The sequence below is a fragment of the Lissotriton helveticus genome, chromosome 10 (genome assembly GCF_964261635.1).
Source record: "Lissotriton helveticus chromosome 10, aLisHel1.1, whole genome shotgun sequence".
Classification (NCBI taxonomy): domain Eukaryota; kingdom Metazoa; phylum Chordata; class Amphibia; order Caudata; family Salamandridae; genus Lissotriton; species Lissotriton helveticus.
Genome location: NC_136071.1, coordinates 1,181,527,852 through 1,181,550,298, shown reverse-complemented (window position 1 = coordinate 1,181,550,298; position 22,447 = coordinate 1,181,527,852). Strand labels below are relative to the sequence as shown.

Here is a 22,447-nt window from a genome sequence, read left to right as displayed (position 1 = left end):
AACCGCTGTTTTCTCAAAAAACTAACGTCTGCTAAAATACAGAATTAGCTATCCCTAACATTGGGGGTGGATTTGGCTGATATGACCACAGGGGCGTATCAGCATGGTTATCGCTGTTTTGCGGGGAACATCGCTGGAAAACCAGCAATGTTCCCTGCAAAATGGCGATTCCCCCTCTATCTCCGGAATTTTTATCGCCCTGGAGAAACGCGTTGTTAATAACACGCTACCTGGGTGATAAATTCCAGAGATAGTCGGCAATAAATAAACAAGCGCTAAGCGTGCTTTGCGTTTATTTATTGCCGTCCTTGCAAATATGCCCCAAAGAGTGCAAATTCACAATAACAGTACTGAATACAATGCTCTACTATAAAGTGCCAACAACTGATATAGTGCAAATATGCAAATAAATCAATGTAGGCAAAACAGTACAATGCTCTCTGCAGTAAAGAATGTGGTAAATTATGTTAAAAGGCATCGAATAAAAAGTGCAAATGAGCAAATAAAGTGCTAGAGGGGCAAAGGATTGGCTGAAAATGCAGTGTCTAAGCCTCATTACATCTGTCGGGCATCCAGATTAACACAGCATGTAAAGTAATAATTAAGCTTATGATGAGCATATTAAAATTTGGTGTCCTTAACGATTCAAATAAAAGGCAGAGAGTAAATAAAAGGCAGAGAGTAATGACTCATATTATTACTAAATTTAAAACACATTAGAAAAAAGTTACATTTTTGTGGAAACCATTTCAGGAGGGGGAGGGTGTGCCAATAGACACTGGCAAGCCTCAACTGACGTATTTATGTTATGCTTCAAAAGGAACAGTCTTAGAAAGTGTTCCAGTGATGGCTTGTAGCAGAAGCAGATTTAACCTTCATAACAGAATTATTCTGTTTACTCTGTGTCGAAGATTCCATGAAATATAGTTTTTTTAAAACATTTTTTTACAGATGCTCCTCTCTATTATAATTTAATTCCTTACATGCTGTTCACAAAGCAGAATATCCCTTTTCCGACTCACTGCATAGAACGATTTTTAAACCACATTTTTAATAAGGGATTTTGGAAAAGGACAACCCCATTTTGGCTAATCTCAAACATTTACAGAGATTGTATATATTTAGAATAAACTGTGCTTCTTCGTTTCAAGCTCTGAAAGATTTCATGCATTAGTGCAGCTTGGATAGAACCCATTTCACAACCTAGTAGACTGTTGTTGTAAGTAGATTTGGTAAGTAGCAGGACAAGTCTTCAGATTAATAAGAGCAGTAAACCTCACAGCTGACCAGACCATCAACTGCCAAGGCTGGAACGTTCACACACAGGCTAGAACACTCTCAGGTACTATGGGAGGTTAGGAAGGTAGAAACACAAATAAAGGACTACTGACACCAAGTAGCCATATTGAAGGAAGTACAAATATACAGTAAAGCTTCTCCCTTTACAGATAAAACAAAAAATGGAAGACTCAAACACATAGTAAGAGTTAAGATATGGAAAAATACGAAGAAGAAAACATATAACACGTAGGAGGTCAGCGACCTCCTGGACTTCCAGATCACGAAGGCAGAGGAACAGGATCAAGATGAGAATGATGATGAAGACCATGATGACCACCTTCTCCCCTTCGATTGACAAAACATGAATATCGTGTCCAGGACAAGGGCACTAGGACCCTGGGACAGCGCAAGGGCGAGGGGACACCGGACACCACATCCGGTCAAGGGGTGGAGGGGAACGGCACTCTGATGCTAGACCTCGAGGCAGGAGGTCATGATTCAAGCATGATGTAAACCAACGAATAAAAGAGTACCTGTAAGATGCACATCGTGTCCTGTGTGAGTTCCTGGGTGGTAGGACACGACAATGAAGAGCCAGTCTACTCTCTACAATCCGTCAATGTGGCCAGCAAAAACGGGACGAGACAGTTTACTTTCTCCGATCAGTCTTTGTCCGCTGTGGCTTCGCGCTCATTGTTGAAGATAGAACAGTTCAACAAGTGCCTCCAACACACAAAAAGTTCTGGAAGGATGTTCCCGAAGAAAAAGTTGGAGCCAGTTCTCTTACAGTCCAAGTTGAAGTTATGGACCAGGTGTCTCGGTTCTGGTTCTTTTCTCGGGTTATGGGCCTCTAGTTGTGGTTCGGGCCACAAAGTTACCTTTAAATTTTTTTTTATTTCTTTTGTGGACAAACTGTCTCAGTACTGTGGGCTATAAAGCCCGGTTCAAATCGCAGAAGATTTATCCCGGTTCAGAGAACCACCTTGTTACAACTTTCTGTTGTGGTACTGGAACTCTTATCCCATCACGAATCTCTGTTGTGAAGTCTCCCGGTCCTGGGACATCAGTTGTCCGCTCCCGGTACTCATTCTGGGGCCTTTGCCCCCATCCGGTCCTGGGACATCCTTTGTCGTCTCCCGGTTCTCATTCTGGGGTCTTTGCCCCCTTCCGGTCCTTGGACTTCCTTTGTCGTCTCCCGGTTCTCATTCTGGGGTCCTTGCCCCCTTCCGGTCCTTGGACTTCCTTTGTGCACTCACTGTTCTGATTCTGGAGACCTTTATCTCCTTCTCGTTCTGGGGCATTTATCACCTCCTGGTTCTTTGACCATTGTACTTTCTGGTTCTGTCAAACACCAGTTCTTGAACCTTGGGACAATCTTTGTCTCGTCGTGGTTCTGGATCATCTGCCCTAATATTGAATTCTTTACCACAGTAGTGTACTTTGCTTGGTTTGAACTGGCTGTCACTAAACATTGGAGTATTTATGCGCTGCAAAAGGTTTTACGGCTATGCTGCTAAAACTGTTTCATAAACCCCATTGATGCTTAATGACTGTATGCACTTAAGTCTCTACAAGCATACACTCCAAGGAATGCAGCAGGAATTTTTTTTTTTTTTTTTTTTAATATTCAAATCTTGCTTACACTTCACTGGTACTGCTTGGGTTTTGTTCTGGCCTTCACATGGAGAGCTACAGTGTGACATTCCAATTCATGTTATAGACCTGGACTCTCCTTAAAACTTCTCTGTGCAACAATCGCAACATTGAATTGACTTTTTTTTTTAACGTTGACAAGGCTGTGCTGTAATATATGCTGATAAATATCACCCAGACAAATTAGTTTAGCTGCAAGATATATATTCTTTACTGGTGACTATCTGTCATTCGAATTTTATAACTCGCTGCAAGCATGAGATAATTGAGCTCGCCAAAACATACCATAATACCCCACAAGATGGCACTGTTGTCCATCATTTTCCACAGTCACTGCCTAAAATGAAAGGTGCATAAAAAAATTTCTTTTTTTCTCACGGATGAAACTGCTGCTAGTTGATATCACAAAACAGCGCACATTCCTTCTACTTCTCATCCAACATATATGGATTGAAGAAAAAACAAATTTCACACTCCACTCACCATTTTTTTTTTTACTCTGGGAGGGAGAGTAGAAAGTAATTTTGAGAAGTAATTTAGGTGAAGCGATTAAATGAACTTTTCCTTCATGTAGTCTGCAGCTGTTCCGCAACATGCGTCACCACGGGAACGAAGCATGCCAAGGAAGCAGAGTCACAAAATGGATGCTCGGCGTTACGTAATGACGCGTTAAATTCTTCAAGAGGTCAGAGGTTGAAGGACGCCAAGTACTCTACGAGATCAAAGAGTGGGTTGCTGCTCCGCTAGTTCAGGTGGACGTTCTAACACGTCATCAGTGTGAGGACGGCAGCGCAGGGAAAGGATCTCTCTACCCACGAACGGTAAAGTGGAGATAGCTTTTTTAGTCAGTCACACCTTAGCTGCTTCGCCTCACATTCCAGCTTATGTCACGGTCAGGGCTTGTCTCAGATGCGCATACCAATTAGCCCAATAGTTTTTTTTTTTAATACTTCAATCATACACATGCTTCAAGTTAACTCATTTCCAGATATAAATGCCCTATACACAATAGGAAACAGCTTTTCTGACCTGTCAGATAGGGGTGTGTCTTCAACAGCAGCTGTGTTTAAAACTTGGCAAATTGTCTTGAGTCACAGTAGCTCGACTTTGGGAAGGCTGTGACGAATATCTTGTCCGTTGGTTTGGTTTTCCTCATTTCCTCATGTTACATTTGTTTTTTGGCAGCAGATGGGGTTGACAGTATCTTTTAATATAGGAGTTTTTCTTTGAGATGATAGTTTCTTTACCTCAAGGTTCTTGCTGCAGTGGCACGATGTCTTGTTTGGGATAGTCTGTTACAAGCAACTAGATTCTTCCGGGGCCGGCCTAAGGCATGTGCAAGCTGTGCACCTGAACAGGGCCGCCAAACCCCAGGGGCCGCCACGCCAATATATATCCTTAGATACATATTTGCGTGGCGGCCCCTGGCAGGGATTTGGCGGCCTCGGGCCCCCTACTTACACTCCCTGCTCAGGGCCTCCGTGAGCCTAGAGCCGGCAATGATTCTTCCTTTTTACTTGCGGCAAATTTCTTGTGATTCTCACGTTTCACAGGTTTCTGGTTTCATTACTTCATGTTTCTGACCGCAATTTGGTGGGTTCTTGATTGTGAGGTCTTGCTCCTGCTGCGCTGTTCTTCTTGGTCTTCCTCTCTGGTCTGCTCCTCTGGTCTGGTCAGTGCAGAATGTCGCCAAAATGTTGTAAGTAGATTTGGTAAGTAACAGGACATGTCTTCAGGTTATTAACCCCTTTGCTGCGGGGGGAATTTCACCACAGCGCTAGGGGGAGGGTGGCCGCGCGGCGCTCCCATCCTCGTGACGGAAACGCTCCGTCATGAGCCTCGGGCGTGCTGTGCTTGTGACGGAGCGGTTCCGTCACAGTCCCGCCCACTTAATAGAACGCTCCGCGCAGGCGCAAAATCAGCGCCGTGCAGGCGCGCCGAGCGGGCCGTGACGGAACCGCTCCGTCACCAGCACAGCACGACCGAGGCCGGTGACGGAGTGGTTCCGTCACCAGCATGGGAGGGGTTAAGATAGATTTATTAAGTTACACAGGAGAGCAGTAAACCTCACAGCTGACCAGACCATCAACTGCCAAGGCTGGAACCTTCACATACAGGCTAGAACACTCTCGGGTACTATGGGAGGTTGGGAAGGTAGAAACACAAATAAAGGACTATTGACAACAAGTAGCCATATTGAAGGAAGTACAAATATACAACAACTGTCCCCCATCTCAGGACGGCTGCCATATTAAGCACAATTGTAGAAGATAGCCTAAATTCTAGCCCAGGGCAGATGGAGAAGTCAAAGAATCCAGGTTACATTTGCACCCTTCTACTTTCTCAAAGAAGGATCAGTGCCGCTCGTCCATCACTACACCAGGATAACTCAGAGATGGCGGTATTTTTGTCTTATAAACTGAGAGGACTTGTGTGAAGTGCCTTTGCCCACAGCACTTGTACAATCTGTGCATAGCAGAAGCCTGGACAACACCTTATTTTTGCAGTGTCTTATATGATCTTTGTTTAAACTTTTACTTGAGAAAATGTATGGGTAAAACTGCACCACTTACAACTTGGCATTCCCTAGGGACCAATTGAAGTTTTTACTGATTCTGCACCCCTTAGTTCTAAAAATCAGGACTTTATTATTAGACATGTTTATTTTTAGAAACTGTTCTTCTGCATATGTTTCCAACATACAGAGGCACCTATGGGGGTTAAGTCCAGCAAAATAACATTGTCAGCATAAAGAACATAACCGACATTCATTGAACCTAATTTAGGTGGGTCCCCCTCTGTCTGGCCAACTCTAAATGGCTGATCATGAGTGTAGAGTGAGGAAAGAAGAGGCGTAAGCAGGCAGCCCTGCTTTAGACTATTATGCATCGCCACTTCATGGGACAAACCCTGGTTCCCTCCCATCATGACCTGGGTCCAAGTAGAAGAGTTCAAGGCAATTCTTACCAAAGCCAGCCTGCCCTGCTGGTATGAGCTTATTGTCGAATGCCCATTCCTGAAGGTGACATATTGTACTTTTGGCACAAAATTTGCCAGTTGCTTCCAGAAGGGCGATTTGTATATAGCTGGCAGGAGAGGCTTTTGAATCCCTTTTATATAAGGGCACCACAATACTTCGCTTGCGAGAAATTGGAATATCACCGGACAGATAGCAGTACTGGAACATACGGCATAAAGAGATAGCCCATAAGGAGACTTCCTCTTTAATGATTCATCAGGGCCCACAACACCTGAAATTTTTGCACCCTTAATAAATCCCTCAATCTCCTCGCAGGAAGGCGGGCCATATATTTTCAGTGAACCTGCTTCAACACTGAGCACAAACTGACCACTGTTTGGGGTCTTCACATTCTGCTTCGAGTGTGGTGGTTCCCATGGGAAGAGAATGCGGGGAAAAGGAGACAAGAGGGATACGGAGCCAGAGCTATGTCCTGCTACTTGAATTGTACAATAAAGTTGTTGTACTCACAGAGTCCTTTCAGTGGTGATGAGTTGACAGCAGGATGAAGAACCTAAGCCTATGCTACACGGCTGCTCTCCTTTCAAGTTGTTCCTGCCCATAGTGACTACAGAGGACGAGGCTCGCGGATGAGTCTCAGTTGGTATAGCGATCGTGCTATACGAGGTACTTTATGAGGTGGCACGCACACTGTTTTGCTACTGCGTGTAATTCAAGAATTCTCTTTTGTTTCAGTACAGCCTGGCCTACAGTGTCAGGCACACCGTTCTTGCTTAGCGATAATGTATTACAAAGTACTCATTCAGTGTGTGCAAGTGCCATATATTATATAATATTCTATATATTACACAGTGACTGGCACATTTTCCTCCCTTATATCACACAGTGACTGTCACATTTTCCTCCCATATATCACACAGTGACTGGCTCATTTTCCTCCCATATATTACACAGTGCCTGGGAGGGCGTGGCCACGGTGCCGAGCGGAATGGCTGCTCTTCCGTGAAGCTCCTCCATGCGGGCTCCCGGCGGCGACGAGCGCGATGTGATCCGCTGCTCCAGTCCCTCACCACCCCCCAGATCCGATTGCTGATGTCGCCCTGTGCCTTTGGGTGACTGTAGACACTCTGGGAGCGACCTACGGGTGGTGTTCACGGCGGAGGAGTTCCTTGGCCTTCGGACCTCGGCGCCATCTTCTCTACTGCGCCGGAGCGGTGGGTGAGTGTGGCGCTTGGCTGACGAGCCTCTTGCCCCTTTGCGAGTCCCCCGCGGGTCTTCTCGCTTGTTGCCCTTCCTCTGTGGGCTCCCGGGTGGGGGCGCCTGGCTCCTGGGGCGCGACCGTGGCCTACTGGCCTGGGGGCGTGCTGGGGCCGGGGCCTCTAGTTGCGGGCCCGCGCTGGTTTTCGGGTGGCGGGCGGGGGCACTTGACTGGGGGCGGCGAGAGCTGGGGTTTGCGGCGGCCGAAGGGCCTGGCGGCGCTTCCCAGCAGCTACCGGCAGCCCCGCCACAGGCACACCTGGCTGGCTACCTGTTTTCCTCCTGCACTGAGCGTCGGGAGAGGGTCGCGCCCCACACTGCTGGCCATGTGGAGTGGCACTCCATTACCAGAGTCTGGCTCACACTGCACTCGGGCCTTGGGCCGTTGCAGCCGCTGGATACCAACGCTCCTCACAAGGAGGCCGGTCATGCTAGCCTTCACCTGACATCCTCTGACACTGCGTGCTTGCCTGTGCCCTGCCTGATTGTGAGACTGCCTGGGGCTTCATTTTCGCCTTGCCGCAATTTCGCCTCACTGCTTGACGCCACCGGCACTACACCTATGACTCCGGCCCCCGCTCAATCTCTGCGATGGGGAAGAGGGACCCTAACCAGAGGAAACTAAGCTTCGATAAGACTTCCCCACTCACCACGGACCCTCCGCCTGGATCGTCCTCTGGGGCTGCGGGCTCTTCGGATGCGGGGGAAGCTGCGTCCATGGTCGCCGCCATGATGGGTGAAATGCGCGCTGCCTTTAAGGCCCTGGACACTCGCTTTGATAGCCTCGAACAAAAACTTTCTGACATGGGCTCCAATGTGCAGGCACGCGATAGACGTCTCGACTTGGCGGAGCCCAGGATATCCGATGTTGAGGACGGTGCCGCAAAGGCGCTGAAGCGCTTGGAGCGTGTCGAGAAAATTCTTAAAGATGTGGCCATTAAAAATGAGGGCTTGGAAGCGCATAGCCGGCGCAATAACATTCGCATCCTTGGCGTGGCGGAGACAACTGCCATGGGCCGGTTTGACACCTTCGTTGAGCACCTCCTCATTGAGCTATTCGGAAAAGACACCTTCACCGCTTGCTTTTTTGTTGAGCGAGCGCACAGGTCACTGGGGCCCAAGCCGCGCCCTGGGCAACCACCTCGGCCCATAATAGCTAGGATCATGAATTTTCGCGACAGTGACGCCGCGCTTCGCACTGCACGAGAGGCGGGTGAGGTGCAATGGCAGGGCAGCAGGTTGTCTTTTTTTCCCGGATTTTACACTAATGGTGCAGGAGGCACGTCGCAAGTATGCTGGTGTCAAGTCTGCCCTCCATAACCTTGGCCTAAAGTACGGCATGCTCTATCCAGCACGACTGAAGGTTGAGGTGAACGGCAGATTCCGCATTTTCCGCGTATCTGAATGAGCTAGCCATGGTGTACCTCGAGAAAAACATGCAGGAATTTCTGGCCGAACCCATAACGCCAGATTTCGTAATTGAGGCCATTGACTCGTTAAAGAGTTCCTCAGCGCCGGGGCTTGATGGGCTCTCAGCGGACTTTTATAAGGAATACAAAGCAGAACTTGTGCCACGGCTCGTTGAGGTTTATGCGGAGGCGCAGGAATCGGGCGTTCTCCCTCCCACACTCCGGGAGGCGGTCATTGTTCTACTGCCCAAACCGGGTCGTGACCCCTCACATTGTTGTTCCTACAGGCCCCTGTCCCTACTGAACCTTGACTACAAAATATTAGCCAAGGTTTTTGCAATCCGATTGGCGCTACTTCAGATTCAGAAAACTTTATTCGGTTATATTTCATAACCATAAAAGTACATAAAATCACATTAAAATTTTAGCATCATCAAACATCAATTGGCAATCAATTTGGGAAGGATGATAATAAACTATACAAAGTATTTTATGCATAAGCAAAAATCATGTTATCATCGCCTTACGCAGATAAAATAAATTTTTAAGAAACGCCACCACGGAAGAGACGGAAAAAATGTCTTCAGAGGTCTGTATAGCCAGAAATGCAGGGCGACACTGTCTCAAATTCATATATTTTAAAATTGGCATAATCCATCTCTTTCTAGGTGTCACATAAAATCTACAAAAAAATAAAATATGGATATCCGATTGATCAGAGACGTTGTCACAGGGGCATGTACACGGAACAGTAGACCAGTTATTTGTGATTGGAAAGCTCAATAATCTAAACAATATACCAAATCTGAATCTTATCAATAAAAACCTTTCATATTCACTCATTTGTAGTTTTAGATAAGGCTGTAAAGTACCTCCTTTAGTAATCATTTGATTAAGTCAGTCTTTTTTGCCATTTCAACTGATTCTCTTTGGTTCACCGTAAAGTCTAGGCACAATTGTTTTAGAGTCTTCCTAGTAATATTGAGCATAGTTTCTGGCTCGTCAAAATACTCCGGGTGTCTGATGTTATTAAAGACAGTTTTTATATAGTGTAACCATTTTATCCTTTTGGCCCCATCCAACTTTAACACACCTCCCAAGATAAGTTGGTTTAAGTGGCATCTCTCAGTAGTCCATACCCGATGCCAAAGCAGCAACGGTTGAATTTTAATTAGGTCTTCCAGGAAATAGATACCCAGTTCTGTGTGACAGTTATAGTTTGACATACTCGATGGGAGTGACAGTAGAAATCGTAGAAAATTATTTTCACTTATTTGCAGACTATTAACATTTAAATTTCCCCAAATGCCAGCCCCATATAGCGCTACTGAGACACAGCTACTTTTATAAATATATAGCAGCTCTTTGACTGGCTTTTTGCCCATCTTTTTACTAAAAGACTTGAGGGCCATTAAGGATTTGGAAAAAAGTAAATTCCTGACCTGTATTGCCCTGTTCCAGTTCCCAGTATGGTCAAAAAGAATCCCCAGATACGAAAAAGTTGGAGTATGCTGTAGTGGGGTTAACCCAATAAACATTGTTTTCTTCTTTTGTCGGACGTTTCCCCCACAATTCATCACATATGTCTTGGTACAGTTGATTTGAAGTTTGAGTTTATCCATAAAACCACTAAAAGACGAAATCATGGTCTGCATAGCCAATGGGGTTCTGGCCATAAGCACTGTATCATCTGCATAAATAAGTGCAGGTAACCGGCGAGTCATGGCACTTGGCATATCATTACATTCCTTTAGGAGTGAGTCCTCTAAGTTATTAATGTAGACAGAGAATAGGAATGGGGCAAGGACGCAACCCAGCCTCACGCCCCTCCCCACTCCAAATTCCCTTGTACACTCACCCTTTAGGCCAAATCTAACCATTGCACCAGCTCCATTGTATAATTCTCTTAAAAAGCTGATGATATTAGCTTCTACTCCCATGCTGGTTAGGATTGTCCATAATTTGCCATGGTTTACGTAATCAAATGCTGAAGTGAGGTCTAAGAATGTTAAATAGAGTCTACCTCCCTTCGCCGTGGTATATTTCTCAATCAGAATTGATAGATTAAGTACTTGCTCCGTTGTACCAACTCCTTCTCGGAACCCATATTGGAGATAACTTATGATATGGTGTTCCTCAGCCCATTTCTGAAGTCTGTCTAAAATGACTCTCCCAATAATTTTTATGGTACAGTCAAGTAATGATATGGGCCGATAACAGGCACAGCTGGATCTATCACCTTTTTTAAATATCGGGATAATAATCGATTTGTACCATGTATCGAGTAATCCTTTAGAGCAAGTGGCATTAAAGATCCTGGTAAGTATCGGAGCCCAGAGATCGATATTCTTTTTAAAGATATCTACTGGAACACCGTCGGGCCCTGGTGCCTTGCCCCCAAGACTGGAATTGATACCCTTTATTACCTCATCAAGTTGGAAGTTAAGTTGATGGCCTTCTACATATTTCTCCTTAGCCATAGGTTCCTTGATAAGGTCAGTGATGGGTACTGATGTTTTGTATAAAGTTTCGAAATGCTTCACCCAATCTTCCTCACTTACGGCTATCTCCATACGGGCCTTTGAACTATCCTTAAAAAAAGGTGCATTGACTGCTTTCCAAAAAGCGGTCATGTCCTTTAGTTCTGAGGCCTCCAGAATGGCAGACCATGCTTTATTTTTTAAAAACTCCTTTTGGGTTTTGAGTACTGTTTTATACTCCTTACGTAAAACCCTTATCAGGGATTGATCTCTCACTTGCTGCTGCAAAGCGAGTTTTAACAATTTGTGAGCTTTGCTACATTCCGGTGTAAACCACCCATTGCTTCTAGCTTTACACTTGTTAGCCTTGACATCAACCCATAGCCTCTTTTTTATGTTGGCAATAATCTCTCTGAAATTGATTATAATTTCAGAGTCCTTTGTTTCCGGGTCTAGGCATGCGTCGAAGTTTATACTACAGGCTTTCACAAGTTTACTAAGAAATATCTCAGGGACCACCCTAGTCCATTTAAGGACATACCCATTTTGTCTCTTTATATCCACATCAGCAGAGAAAACCTCTACTTTCTTGTGCACAGTTAAACATGAATCCAACAGTTCTAACCTTATCGGGAAATGATCACTAAGAGGGACATTCAGGACATTATAATTAACAATACAATCATGGTAACTAGTAGAAATGAGGATATAATCTATAGTCGACATCATTCCTCTGCCATTAAAAGTTGCAGTAAATGGCACTCTGTTATGGCACAATTCATTTGCAAACCCTAAATTGTAGGTAAACAGAATATCATTCAATGCATTCCCCAGTGTTGAATGCTCAAAATGGGATATATTAATATCCCTTTCTATTGATAATCCACAATTTCCTGTTCCACCTCTGGAACATAAAGAACAGTTAAAATCCCCGCCCCATATTACCGTAAATAGCCTGTTAGAACCATTGATGATACTGTTTAACTTGTTATTCAGGGTTTTAAGTACCAAGAGTATAGTTACAGAAGGAATGTTGTTATAAAAGTTAACTATTAAGGAAGATACAGAACTGCTAAAATGAACCCCAACAATATGAAAGTAAGATGTGTGAGAATAGAGCTCTAATTTTTTTTAAATTATGGCGATTTGAGATATACATACATAAGCCCCCTTTCGCTCTACCATGTGCAGAGGCTACAGCGGGGATAGAAACTGTTATGAAGCCACTCAAATGATGTTCCCCTGCTGCCCATGTTTCTTGGAGGCCTATGATGTCACAATTTTCAGTAAAAAGCCTCCAAGCAGGATTTTCCAACTTAGCCCGAAGGCCAGCTATGTTCCAAAATGTTATGGACCATTTTTTCCGAGAGTTTTCCTCTGATCCACCACTAACACATCGCTCGCTGTCTTTGATTATTTCCGGGAGGCCCATCCCCACGGTTTCATTACCTTTATCAGTTTCATGGTATTTTTCATTTGCCCTTTGCTCCTCAAGAATGCTGGCAGGATCAGCTTGACCTGTATTATCACTATTACCGTAACCACACGTCAGGTACCTGTCAGACAATTTTTCCCTCGAACGTGTTACATTGAGTCATTCATTCTCATCCAGTCCAGAGAAAGGATGGAATAAATTTGACAATGGTATGTCCCAATCGTCCCTAGGATTATAGGTATGGAAATTGTCCCTGGAATTATTGGTATAGAGGTTGTTGTTGTTAGACAATGGTTGATTTGGGTACATTGGTGAAAAACAAGGGGTATTATTCCTGCTGTGAAAGTTACGAACAACCGGATTCATAATTGAATTCGATCTGTATAGTGCATGGGGTCTATACATCTTAGGAGGATAGGGAGTAGGCATGGGTTGGAAAAAAGGGGAGTCATTTCCGTTGTAATATCTATGAACTGGGTTCAAGGTTGGATTTGGTCTGTATAGACCTTCGAATCTCCGTTTATTTAGGGGAAAATGATTTGTGTTCATCGTTGGTGGATTATTATTATTTGGGGGCATCATTAGAGCTTCCGGCTAGAAGTAGCTCAAGTTACGCGTAGAGATTCCTCCCTCACATCTCCCTGGGAACCAGTCACTGATATATGTGACCAGTCTATGATCTTTAAAGTTGACGATGATCACATCCCCTTCGATATCCTTAGGTCTAAGTCCCACCCAATTGCATCGCCTAACTGAAACTATATCTCCATTTAGGTGCATGGGAAGTGGTCTGTTTTTTCGCAGCCAGTAAATGACTTTATTTTTAAGACTGGAATTATGTTCTGAATTACCAGCTGGCATGACCAGGACTCCTGTAAGAACGATGACATAATTTAAAGATTCCGGGGGCAGATCAGCAACATTTCTGGTTTTTATTCTAGTTGTTTGGGTAAGCCTGCTTGGGGGTTCATTTGTGGTATGGCCTCTTTTTAGTATGCCTATATGGGATTTTTCCTTATTTGTATTATCAGTAACTGTGAGAGGTTTAGTACCCGCCAATACATTAGATTTTACTACGGCAGGCTTTTTATTTAATGTAGGAGTAGCAGTTTGTTGCTTGGGTAGATTGCTAAGAGGCTGTTTTACTACCGGGTGCATATTACTTTGGTCACTAGATTTGTGACAAGCTACTATCTTTTGCTCATGCAGGATCTGGTCCATTTTCTCTCCTAACCTTTTGACCCTTTCGGTAAGTGGGAGAATCAAAGCCTTGATAAGGCAATCAATATCCTTTAATATCCCTTCATAACTTGGGGCAAGTATCGAATTGGCAGTCAGATGCCCTATTGAGTCCACATTCCCTGCTTCCTTAGTTATCTTGTGCGGGGAGTACATATTACTAATGGGAAGTCTGTTCCCCTTTTTGATTCCACCCTTCCTTCTTCTCTTTCTCGGTGGTGAACGAGAGACACTATTAAATCCCTTAGTGGGAGGTTTTTTAGACTTTTTGTCAGGTACAATAATCGGGTGAAGATCAGATCCTAAGGGTGTAAACACAGGGGAAGGTACATTTATATCGTGAAGAGGTGCTACATCATTAGGTTAAGGAGTACTTAAGTCGATTAACGGATTTTGGTTTGACTCAGAAGAATTATGGTCAGGGATGACTATAATATCGTCTTGGGCAAGGTAATTATTCTGGAATATAAGCGGAATATCATCTGTACTAAGTAGCTCAGCATCAGATTCTTTGTAAATAATTAGATCTGATGCAGTACCTGTATCCTATCCACCCTCTGGGCAGGAAGTGGTCTTTGTTTTAACAGCTCAATAGAGAGACGGCGCCCAGCTCGCTTCTCTGCAAGCGTAATCTCCCTATCGACTTCACTCTTCACTTTAGAAAAGAATTTGTCCAGTGGACCTAGAATAGGAACCCCTGCCGTGCCAGATAAGGGATTCATTACAAGTGAAGACATTTTAGGCGTAAAAATAGAGTTCAAAGGAACAATGTATGGGAAACCTAAGGGTGCAGTTAATAACAAACCCGGTTAAGCATAATGGGTCATGTAGGACATAACAATCAATAATACAAGTACAATACGAGAAGTATGGGGCTGTAATCAAAGTCAAAGTGTAGTAACTATACCGCAGGTCCACTTTCCAAATGTCAGGGGGGTGGCCCAGCCCAGCCTCCTTCAGCCCCTGATGGCCACAGACGGTCCCGCCCTTGTCCCGGGCTTCTCCCGCGCGCTCCCGTGCTGCGGGACCAGGCTGTTGATTTTATCTGTTCTAGATGAGGGGAGGAGCCTGCAGGGAGAGCGTCCAGGTGCTGTCAATGGAGGCGGGCGGGCGCTCCTGGGACTTGTAGTCCTGCGCCCACCCTCGCTCGCAGCCCTGCAGCCCTAACTCCAGTAACAACAACCCCACAAAGTCACAAACAAACATGGTCTTCCAGCAGGGTTCAGATATTTTATCAGCAGCCGCCCCACACGAAGCGGGACCCGCGCAGCGGGTTCCGCGAGGATTTGTCAGGAAGAGAAGAGTATCTCACAGTCCCAGACTTGGCAAGCAAATGACAAAGAATTCCGCCGATGAAGCAGTTTGAAGCACTTTTCAAATAACACGAAAAGGGGGAGGAGCCTGCAGGGAGAGCGTCCAGGTGCTGTCAATGGAGGCGGGCGGGCGCTCCTGGGACTTGTAGTCCTGCGCCCACCCTCGCTCGCAGCCCTGCAGCCCTAACTCCAGTAACAACAACCCCACAAAGTCACAAACAAACGTGGTCTTCCAGCAGGGTACAGATATTTTATCAGCAGCCGCCCCACACGAAGCGGGACCCGCGCAGCGGGTTCCGCGAGGAGTTGTCAGGAAGAGAAGAGTATCTCGCAGTCCCAGACGTGGCAAGCAAGGGACAAAGATTGGCGCTACTTGTGGATACTATTGTCGGATCACTGAAATAATATCGACTGCCAAAATATCGACTACCCAAAATATCGAGGAAAAAATATCTACAACCAAAATATCGAGTTTGTATGTACAAACAGGTAAGTACAAAAATATCGAGTACAAAATATCGTTTACAAAAATATAGTTGTAAAAAATATCGACTTTAATAAAAACAATGTTTAATTACATTAATATAAAAAATTAATTACTAAAATATAATTAACAATACTTAAAATAACTGTTAATAATTAAATAATTAATGAAAGTAAAAAAATAATATTTTTTAATCATATTTCTTAAAACATATATATATAGTAACAAAATTTAATTAAATAATAGCCAATATTATTAACGTACAAATACAAAAATTACTATTCCCACTGCAAAGAGTGCAACAGTGGATATATGACGTTACAACGCAACTTTTACAACGCACTACCATTACAACGTAAGTATTGGTAAGTATATAATAATTTTTTTAATTTAAATTATTTAAAATTATTTATTTAAATATAATTTAATTTAATTTCATTAAATTAAATTAATGTAAATTTAATTTTACTTTATTTTTACACTGTACCCCTGTACCCCAAAAACCCAAAACTGACCCTGAACCCTAAAAAAACCCTTTACCCAAAAACCCAAAACTGACCCTGAACCCTAAAAATACCCCTTTACCCAAAAACTAAAAACTGACCCTGAACCCTAAAAATACCCCTTTACCCAAAAACTAAAAACTGACCCTGAACCCTAAAAATACCCCTTTACCCAAAAACCCAAAACTGACCCTGAACCCTAAAAATACCCCTTTACCCAAAAACTAAAAACTGACCCTGAACCCTAAAAATACCCCTTTACCCAAAAACCCAAAACTGACCCTGAACCCTAAAAATACCCCTTTAACCCAAAAACTAAAAACTGACCCTGAACCCTAAAAATACCCCTTTACTCAAAAACTGAACCTGAACCCTAAAAATACCCCTTTACCCAAAAACTAAAAACTGACCCTGAACCCTAAAAATACCCCTTTACCCAAAAACTAAAAACTGAACCTGAAACCTAAAAATACCCCTTTACCCAAAAACTAAAAACTGACCATGAACCCTAAAAATACCCCTTTACCCAAAAACTAAAAACTGACCATGAACCCTAAAAATACCCCTTTACCCAAAAACTAAAAACTGACCCTGAACCCTAAAAATACCCCTTTAATTTAACATAATTAGCAATTAATCAATTAAATTAAATTAATTACCAATTACATTTTAATTAATTAACAAATAGTATTTAATTACCAATTAATTAAATATTACTTCCAATTAATACATTTACATATTTAATAAATAATAATTAAATTACTTCCCACCCTATTCCCCTATAAACCCACAACCCGCTACAGGAAATACATTATTTTAATTTACATAATTAGCAATTAATAAATTAAATTAAATTAATTACCAATTAAATTTTAAATAATTAACATATATTATTTAATTACCAATTAATTAATTATTACTACCAATTAATACATTTACATATTTAATTAATTATAATTAAATTACTTCCCACCCTATTCCCCTATAAACCCACAACCCGCTACAGGAAATACATTATTTTAATTTACATAATTAGCAATTATTAAATTAAATTAAATTAATTACCAATTAAATTTTAAATAATTAACATATATTATTTAATTACCAATTAATTAATTATTACTACCAATTAATAAATTTACATATTTAATTAATTATAATTAAATTACTTCCCACCCTATTCCCCTATAAACCCACAACCCGCTACAGAATAAAATTACACAATAATTTAAAAAAAATCATTAATTAAAAATAATTATAACATAAAATGACACTTTTCACACATATTATAACATAAAAACACTATAAATAATGACATAGTAAAAAATATCGTTTTTTAAATAATATCTAGATTATATACTTGGATATTTTCACTTTCTATATTATTTACAGTCGATATTACTTCACTTGACTTAAAAACGATATTTTTGCTGTCGATATTCTGTCCTGTCGATATTTTCTCCAAACGATATTTAAAACTCGATATTCTGTCCAAACGATATTTTGGAGTCGATATTATGTCTGTGCACCACTATTGTCGCGCCGGCTCAGTCCGGCTTTGTCCCACACAGGTCTACCTCCTTGAATCTCCGAACGCTTTTTTCTGTTCTGCATAGAATTGACCCCGCCACCCCGGCGACAGCGGTGTTTCTCGACGCGGAGAAAGCGTTCGACACCCTGGAGTGGCCCTTTTTTTTATCGATAATGAGGAGAATGGGCATGCCCGCTATGTTCGTGGCTACAGTGGAGTTGCTGTACTCAAAGCCCACTGCTCGGATTTGTTTGAATGGCACCATCACTGAAAGCTTTACACTTTCTAGAGGAACCCGGCAGGGCTGCCCCTTATCTCTGCTCCTTTTCATCCTTGCGATGGACCCCTTGGTGCGGCATTTTCAAGAGAAGCACCTTCACAGGGGGCTCCAATTCCGCACTGGCCCACTCCTTGTCTCTCTTTACGCAGATGACACGGTCCTATATGTTCGAACTCCTCGTACCAACTTGGAGCCATTGATATCGGAGATTAAACGCTTTGGCGAATATTCTGGCCTGAGAATAAATTGGCACAAATCGCTTATTTTTCCACTGACGCCCTCCACCACACAGTGGACTTGCTCTTTTCCACTAGAATGGTGCGCGGACTCCGTTAAATACCTGGGGATCCACGTTCACCTTGATACGGTCTCCATGGTCCGTCTGAATTACGGACATGCCCTGGACTTTTTGGAGGACTATACGGAGCGGTGGCTCCGTCTCCCATTGTCCATGGCTGGCCGGATTGCTATCATCAAAATGGTTGTCCTCTCTTGGTTTTGTACTTATTCAATAACATCCCAATCCCTCTCGCCAAGATTTTTTTTCCGCAACTCCGTTCCGCACTGTTGCGCTTGGTGTGGGGCGGTAAAAACTCCCGTGTGGCATGGCGCACGTTGATGCTACCTTACGAGAGAGGGGGATTTGGAGTGCCGGATTTTTTTCTCTATTATTTGGTGGCCCAGTGCTCTTATGCGCATTCCTGGTTTCACCCGGATGCTAGAATTCCTTACCTGAGGCCTGAAGCCGACTCGGCGCTCCCGGTGCCGCTTAGCTCCATCCTTCCCAGAGGCGTCCCCCGGGACCCACAGGACATACAGCCGATGTCCACTACGTGCTGGGCCTGGGATAAAATGCGACGACTGCTTCGCATGGAGAAGTTGTACTCTTCTGCTTTGCCGCTGCCCAACCCTCACTAGCTCCCCATCACTGGTGAGTCGGTGGTTCACCGCACACTGTCCAAATACCAACTACACACAATTGGTGATCTTTTTCCGGACGGACATGCTTTCTCCTTTACGGAGGACGCCAGATTCACTGACCGGACATTTATGGACGCTTTTACTCTGACTAGACTCCGTTCCATGCTCCGCGCCGAATTCCCCACATTTCCACTTCCTCCTGATGATGACCCCGCACTTACATTTATTATACAGAACCAGTCTGGTGCGCACGTGGTATCGAAGCTCTACAAACTATGCATGGTCTCACTTCCTTCCTCGGACACGGTGGTGCGTGCTGCATGGGAGGGTGACCTGGGCATGCAGATTACAGACGACCAGTGGGAGGCGTGCTGCGCTATCACTAGAGACGTATCCATGAACAGCAGGCACAAACTTATACATTTTAAGTTCCTAAGGAGGATGTATCACACTCCTGCACTTGCTTATAAAATCGACGCTAGTAAGCCGCACAGCTGCCCTAAATGCGGCACACCGCATGCGGGCTTCTCCCATTTGTCCTGGACGTGCCCCCGGTTGCTTACCTATTGGCTAGAGGTTCACCGGATTCTGGGTGACATTTTAGGCATTACCTTACATCCCACTCCCGAAATTGCGTTGCTTGGCTACGTTGCAAATTTCCCACGCTCTCTCCGTAGACTGGCTTCCATCTGCTTCCTTTTGGCCAAGAGAGAGATAGCGCTACTCTGGTGCGCACGACGCGCTCCGACCGTCAGCGCATGGCTCAAGAGTGTGGCCTACTGCAATGTAAATAGTGTGGAATATTCAGAAATGGTTCCGACGGCATCTCGCCCAACAGACATTTAGGGGCCATATCGGAACTATGTTACGAAACTTACCCAGGAGGCACAATCCCACTCCATTACTTCCATTGTACCGACGGGGGTGGGTTAGGACAACCTCAACACAAGGTACATGGCTGCCTTTGCCTTGCTATAAGTGTTACTCACTCCTGCCCACTGCAATAAACTGTGACGGTTTGGTGTATTGGGTGCTCCGTGGGATTCCTGTGAGTGTCTGTTTCTTTCTGTTGATGCTTTGTCGTTGTTGGGCCCCGCCCCTCTTCACTTGCGGTCTGTACACGCTGACCTGAAACATGATGTGTGGTTATTGTGTCTCTTGATACGTCATTCTGAGCCTGAAACTGTTACTGTGCTGATCGACTTGCTCTATTGTTTTCGCAAACTCTTTGATAGAATTTGGTTTTTTTTGTGTTTTTTTTGGTGTATTGTCTTCTTATTCTTCAGTTGCTGTCTAATTTTGGGCATTATGGTTGCAACGTAACGAAAATGGTAAAATGCACTGTTACTGTGTGTAATTTGAGCAGTTCGCAATCCTACAATATGCAAATTTGTCTTATTGGATGATGTTCCATCTATGGTTACATGCCTATTTCTTGATTCATATGTCTGTAAATGTGGATTGCATTTCTGTGCATTAAAGAGAAATAAAAAAAAATATATATATATATATATATTTTACCCAGTGCCGGCCTTATTTTTCTTAATAAATTGTATTTTCGGTTTTTAGTTATGAGCTCAGTAAGCTGTGCTTGTTGTTCTTTTGTTGACCTATGCGATCACCATCATAATGCAGCATTCCTTGGTTCTTCCACCAGATGTATCTCCAAGTCACAACCCCTGAACTATATTGGGAACAGTGGAAGTGTTTGAAGACTACTTGGATACTTTGGAAGGAGATTCCTTCACCCATAAAAAGAAATGTGCGATTCTCCATCACTGTTATAATAATAATAATAATAATCCACATTTGTATAGCGCACAATCACCCGTTAGGGTCTCTAGGCGCTGGGGGGCCGTCGGGAAGATTAAGCAAGCTATTGCCCAGAGTCGCATGGTGCTGGGCTAACCTGCCGCCGGAGCCGGGGATCGAACCCTGATCCCCAGATTCCAGCGTCAGTCGCCCTGGCCGCGGCGCCACACCTTAGGCTCAGAAGGTCAGACAATTTTAAATCACATTCCTAATGAAGTTAATCTTTCTCTTGAGGGAGAAGGTGAGGGGGATGGAGTTATTGATAAGTGTGCATCGGCTATCAAATCCTTGGAGGTGAGGTTCAAAGCTTGGAAGAATGTTCTTATGGAACAACATAAGTTTTACAGAAAAGCACAAATTTAAAGAGAATCTGCTGCTAGTTATGAGGGCGCCGTAAGGATTCTGGTGGTTTTGTGTGAGTACAGACATTTTGAAGAGGAAATAATAAGAGATCAACTGGTTGAGAAGACCAATAACAAAAAAATTCAGGAAGCGGTATTATTTAAAACAAATCTTACATTAGCTAAAGCTGTTGAAATAGCTTCTAGAATTGAAATTACAACTTTGTTCATGGATCAAATGACTTAACGGAGGCAAAGTCTCAGAACGCCTTAGTGGTGAAGCCGAAACTTAAGAAAGGAAAAGTCAAGGAGGATACAGGAAGATCATCTGACAAGACAAACAAAAGATAGTACTACAGACAATTAGAATGTTTTAGATGTGCTGGTACCTTGAGAGTGCTAACGTGTGCCCTGTCAAGGATCGCATGTATGTTAAGTGCATGCGTAAGGGGCATTTTGTGAGAGTTTGCCTGTCAGGTAGACCGCTACTGATCAAAATTCATGATATAAGGCCAAACAAAGCAGGTGAGGATGATAGTTCCACGAGTGAAGAAGGAGAGGTATTAGTAGTTAAGGATGCAAATTGTGCAAATGTGTATGGGTTTCTGAGAATAATATGTCGAGGCATTTTTGTACCTTGAACATCAATGGAATTGATGTGAAGGTCATGGCAGACTCAGGATCGCCATTTACTATGTTGAGTGAAAATATATGGCATAACAAATTCAGAAGTTGTTCTTTACAAGACTTAAACATTCGCGCAGTTGGGTATGGCGGCAAGTCCATAGATGTAGTAGGGGAGTGAGACTTTAAACTCCAAAATAGCAGTTCAGATAGTGTGGTATATATTGCCACGGAATGCTTGTTTATAAGGCTGGCATGATCAGAAAAATCTAGGAATATTGTTAGATGCCAATTGTTAGAACCGGGGTCTCTAGTTGGCAGGGGTATGCACCCTAGTCCAAGTAGGGACCACCGCTTCCGACCTGGTAGCTTGGCGCAGAGCAGCAAAGGCGTAACTTCAGAGGCAATGTGTAAAGTATTTGTGCAACACACAACGACGATGACACAGTAAAAACACTCACAAAAGGAACACCACACCAGTTTTGTATAAGAATAAGAATTTCTTTATCTAAAAATTATGCGAGAACTAAAAGCAGGTAAATCCAGCTCCAGGCAAGATTAATAATAAAAAGGATTCCAGTTTCCAAGCAAGATCAATAATCAATAAGAATGAATCCAGTTCCCAGGCTTGATCAATAACAAAAAAGGATTCCAGTTTCCAAGCAAGATCAATAATCAATAAGAATGAATCCAGTTCCCAGGCCTGATCAAATCACCAAAAGCTCATGTGTGCCAAGGGCTCCTGCTGGTAATGTCTTTCTCACAGTGTCCTTGGATGGCAAAAGTTCACTTGAGGTAGGTTCTTATGGTCAAAATTCACTGGGGGAAGGTTCTTAGGCCAAAGTTCCCTTGTAGCGTAATAAGTGTGCCTCTCATAGAAATGATGCTCCCAGCGTAGGAAGTG

General features: G+C 43.5%; 1 protein-coding gene across 1 annotated transcript in view; it reads right to left on the bottom strand.

Moving 5' to 3' along the window:
• The window catches only part of LOC144784921 (vomeronasal type-2 receptor 26-like), a 1,049,209-nt gene extending 1,045,523 nt beyond the window's left edge, over window positions 1-3,686 (bottom strand). Inside the window, exon 1 of the mRNA XM_078664034.1 lies at window positions 3,418-3,686. Within this exon, the coding sequence (XP_078520160.1) occupies window positions 3,418-3,420 (3 nt within the window). The 5' untranslated portion in view covers window positions 3,421-3,686. The remainder of the gene's footprint in view (window positions 1-3,417) is intronic.
• Between the last annotated feature and the right edge of the window lie 18,761 nt (window positions 3,687-22,447).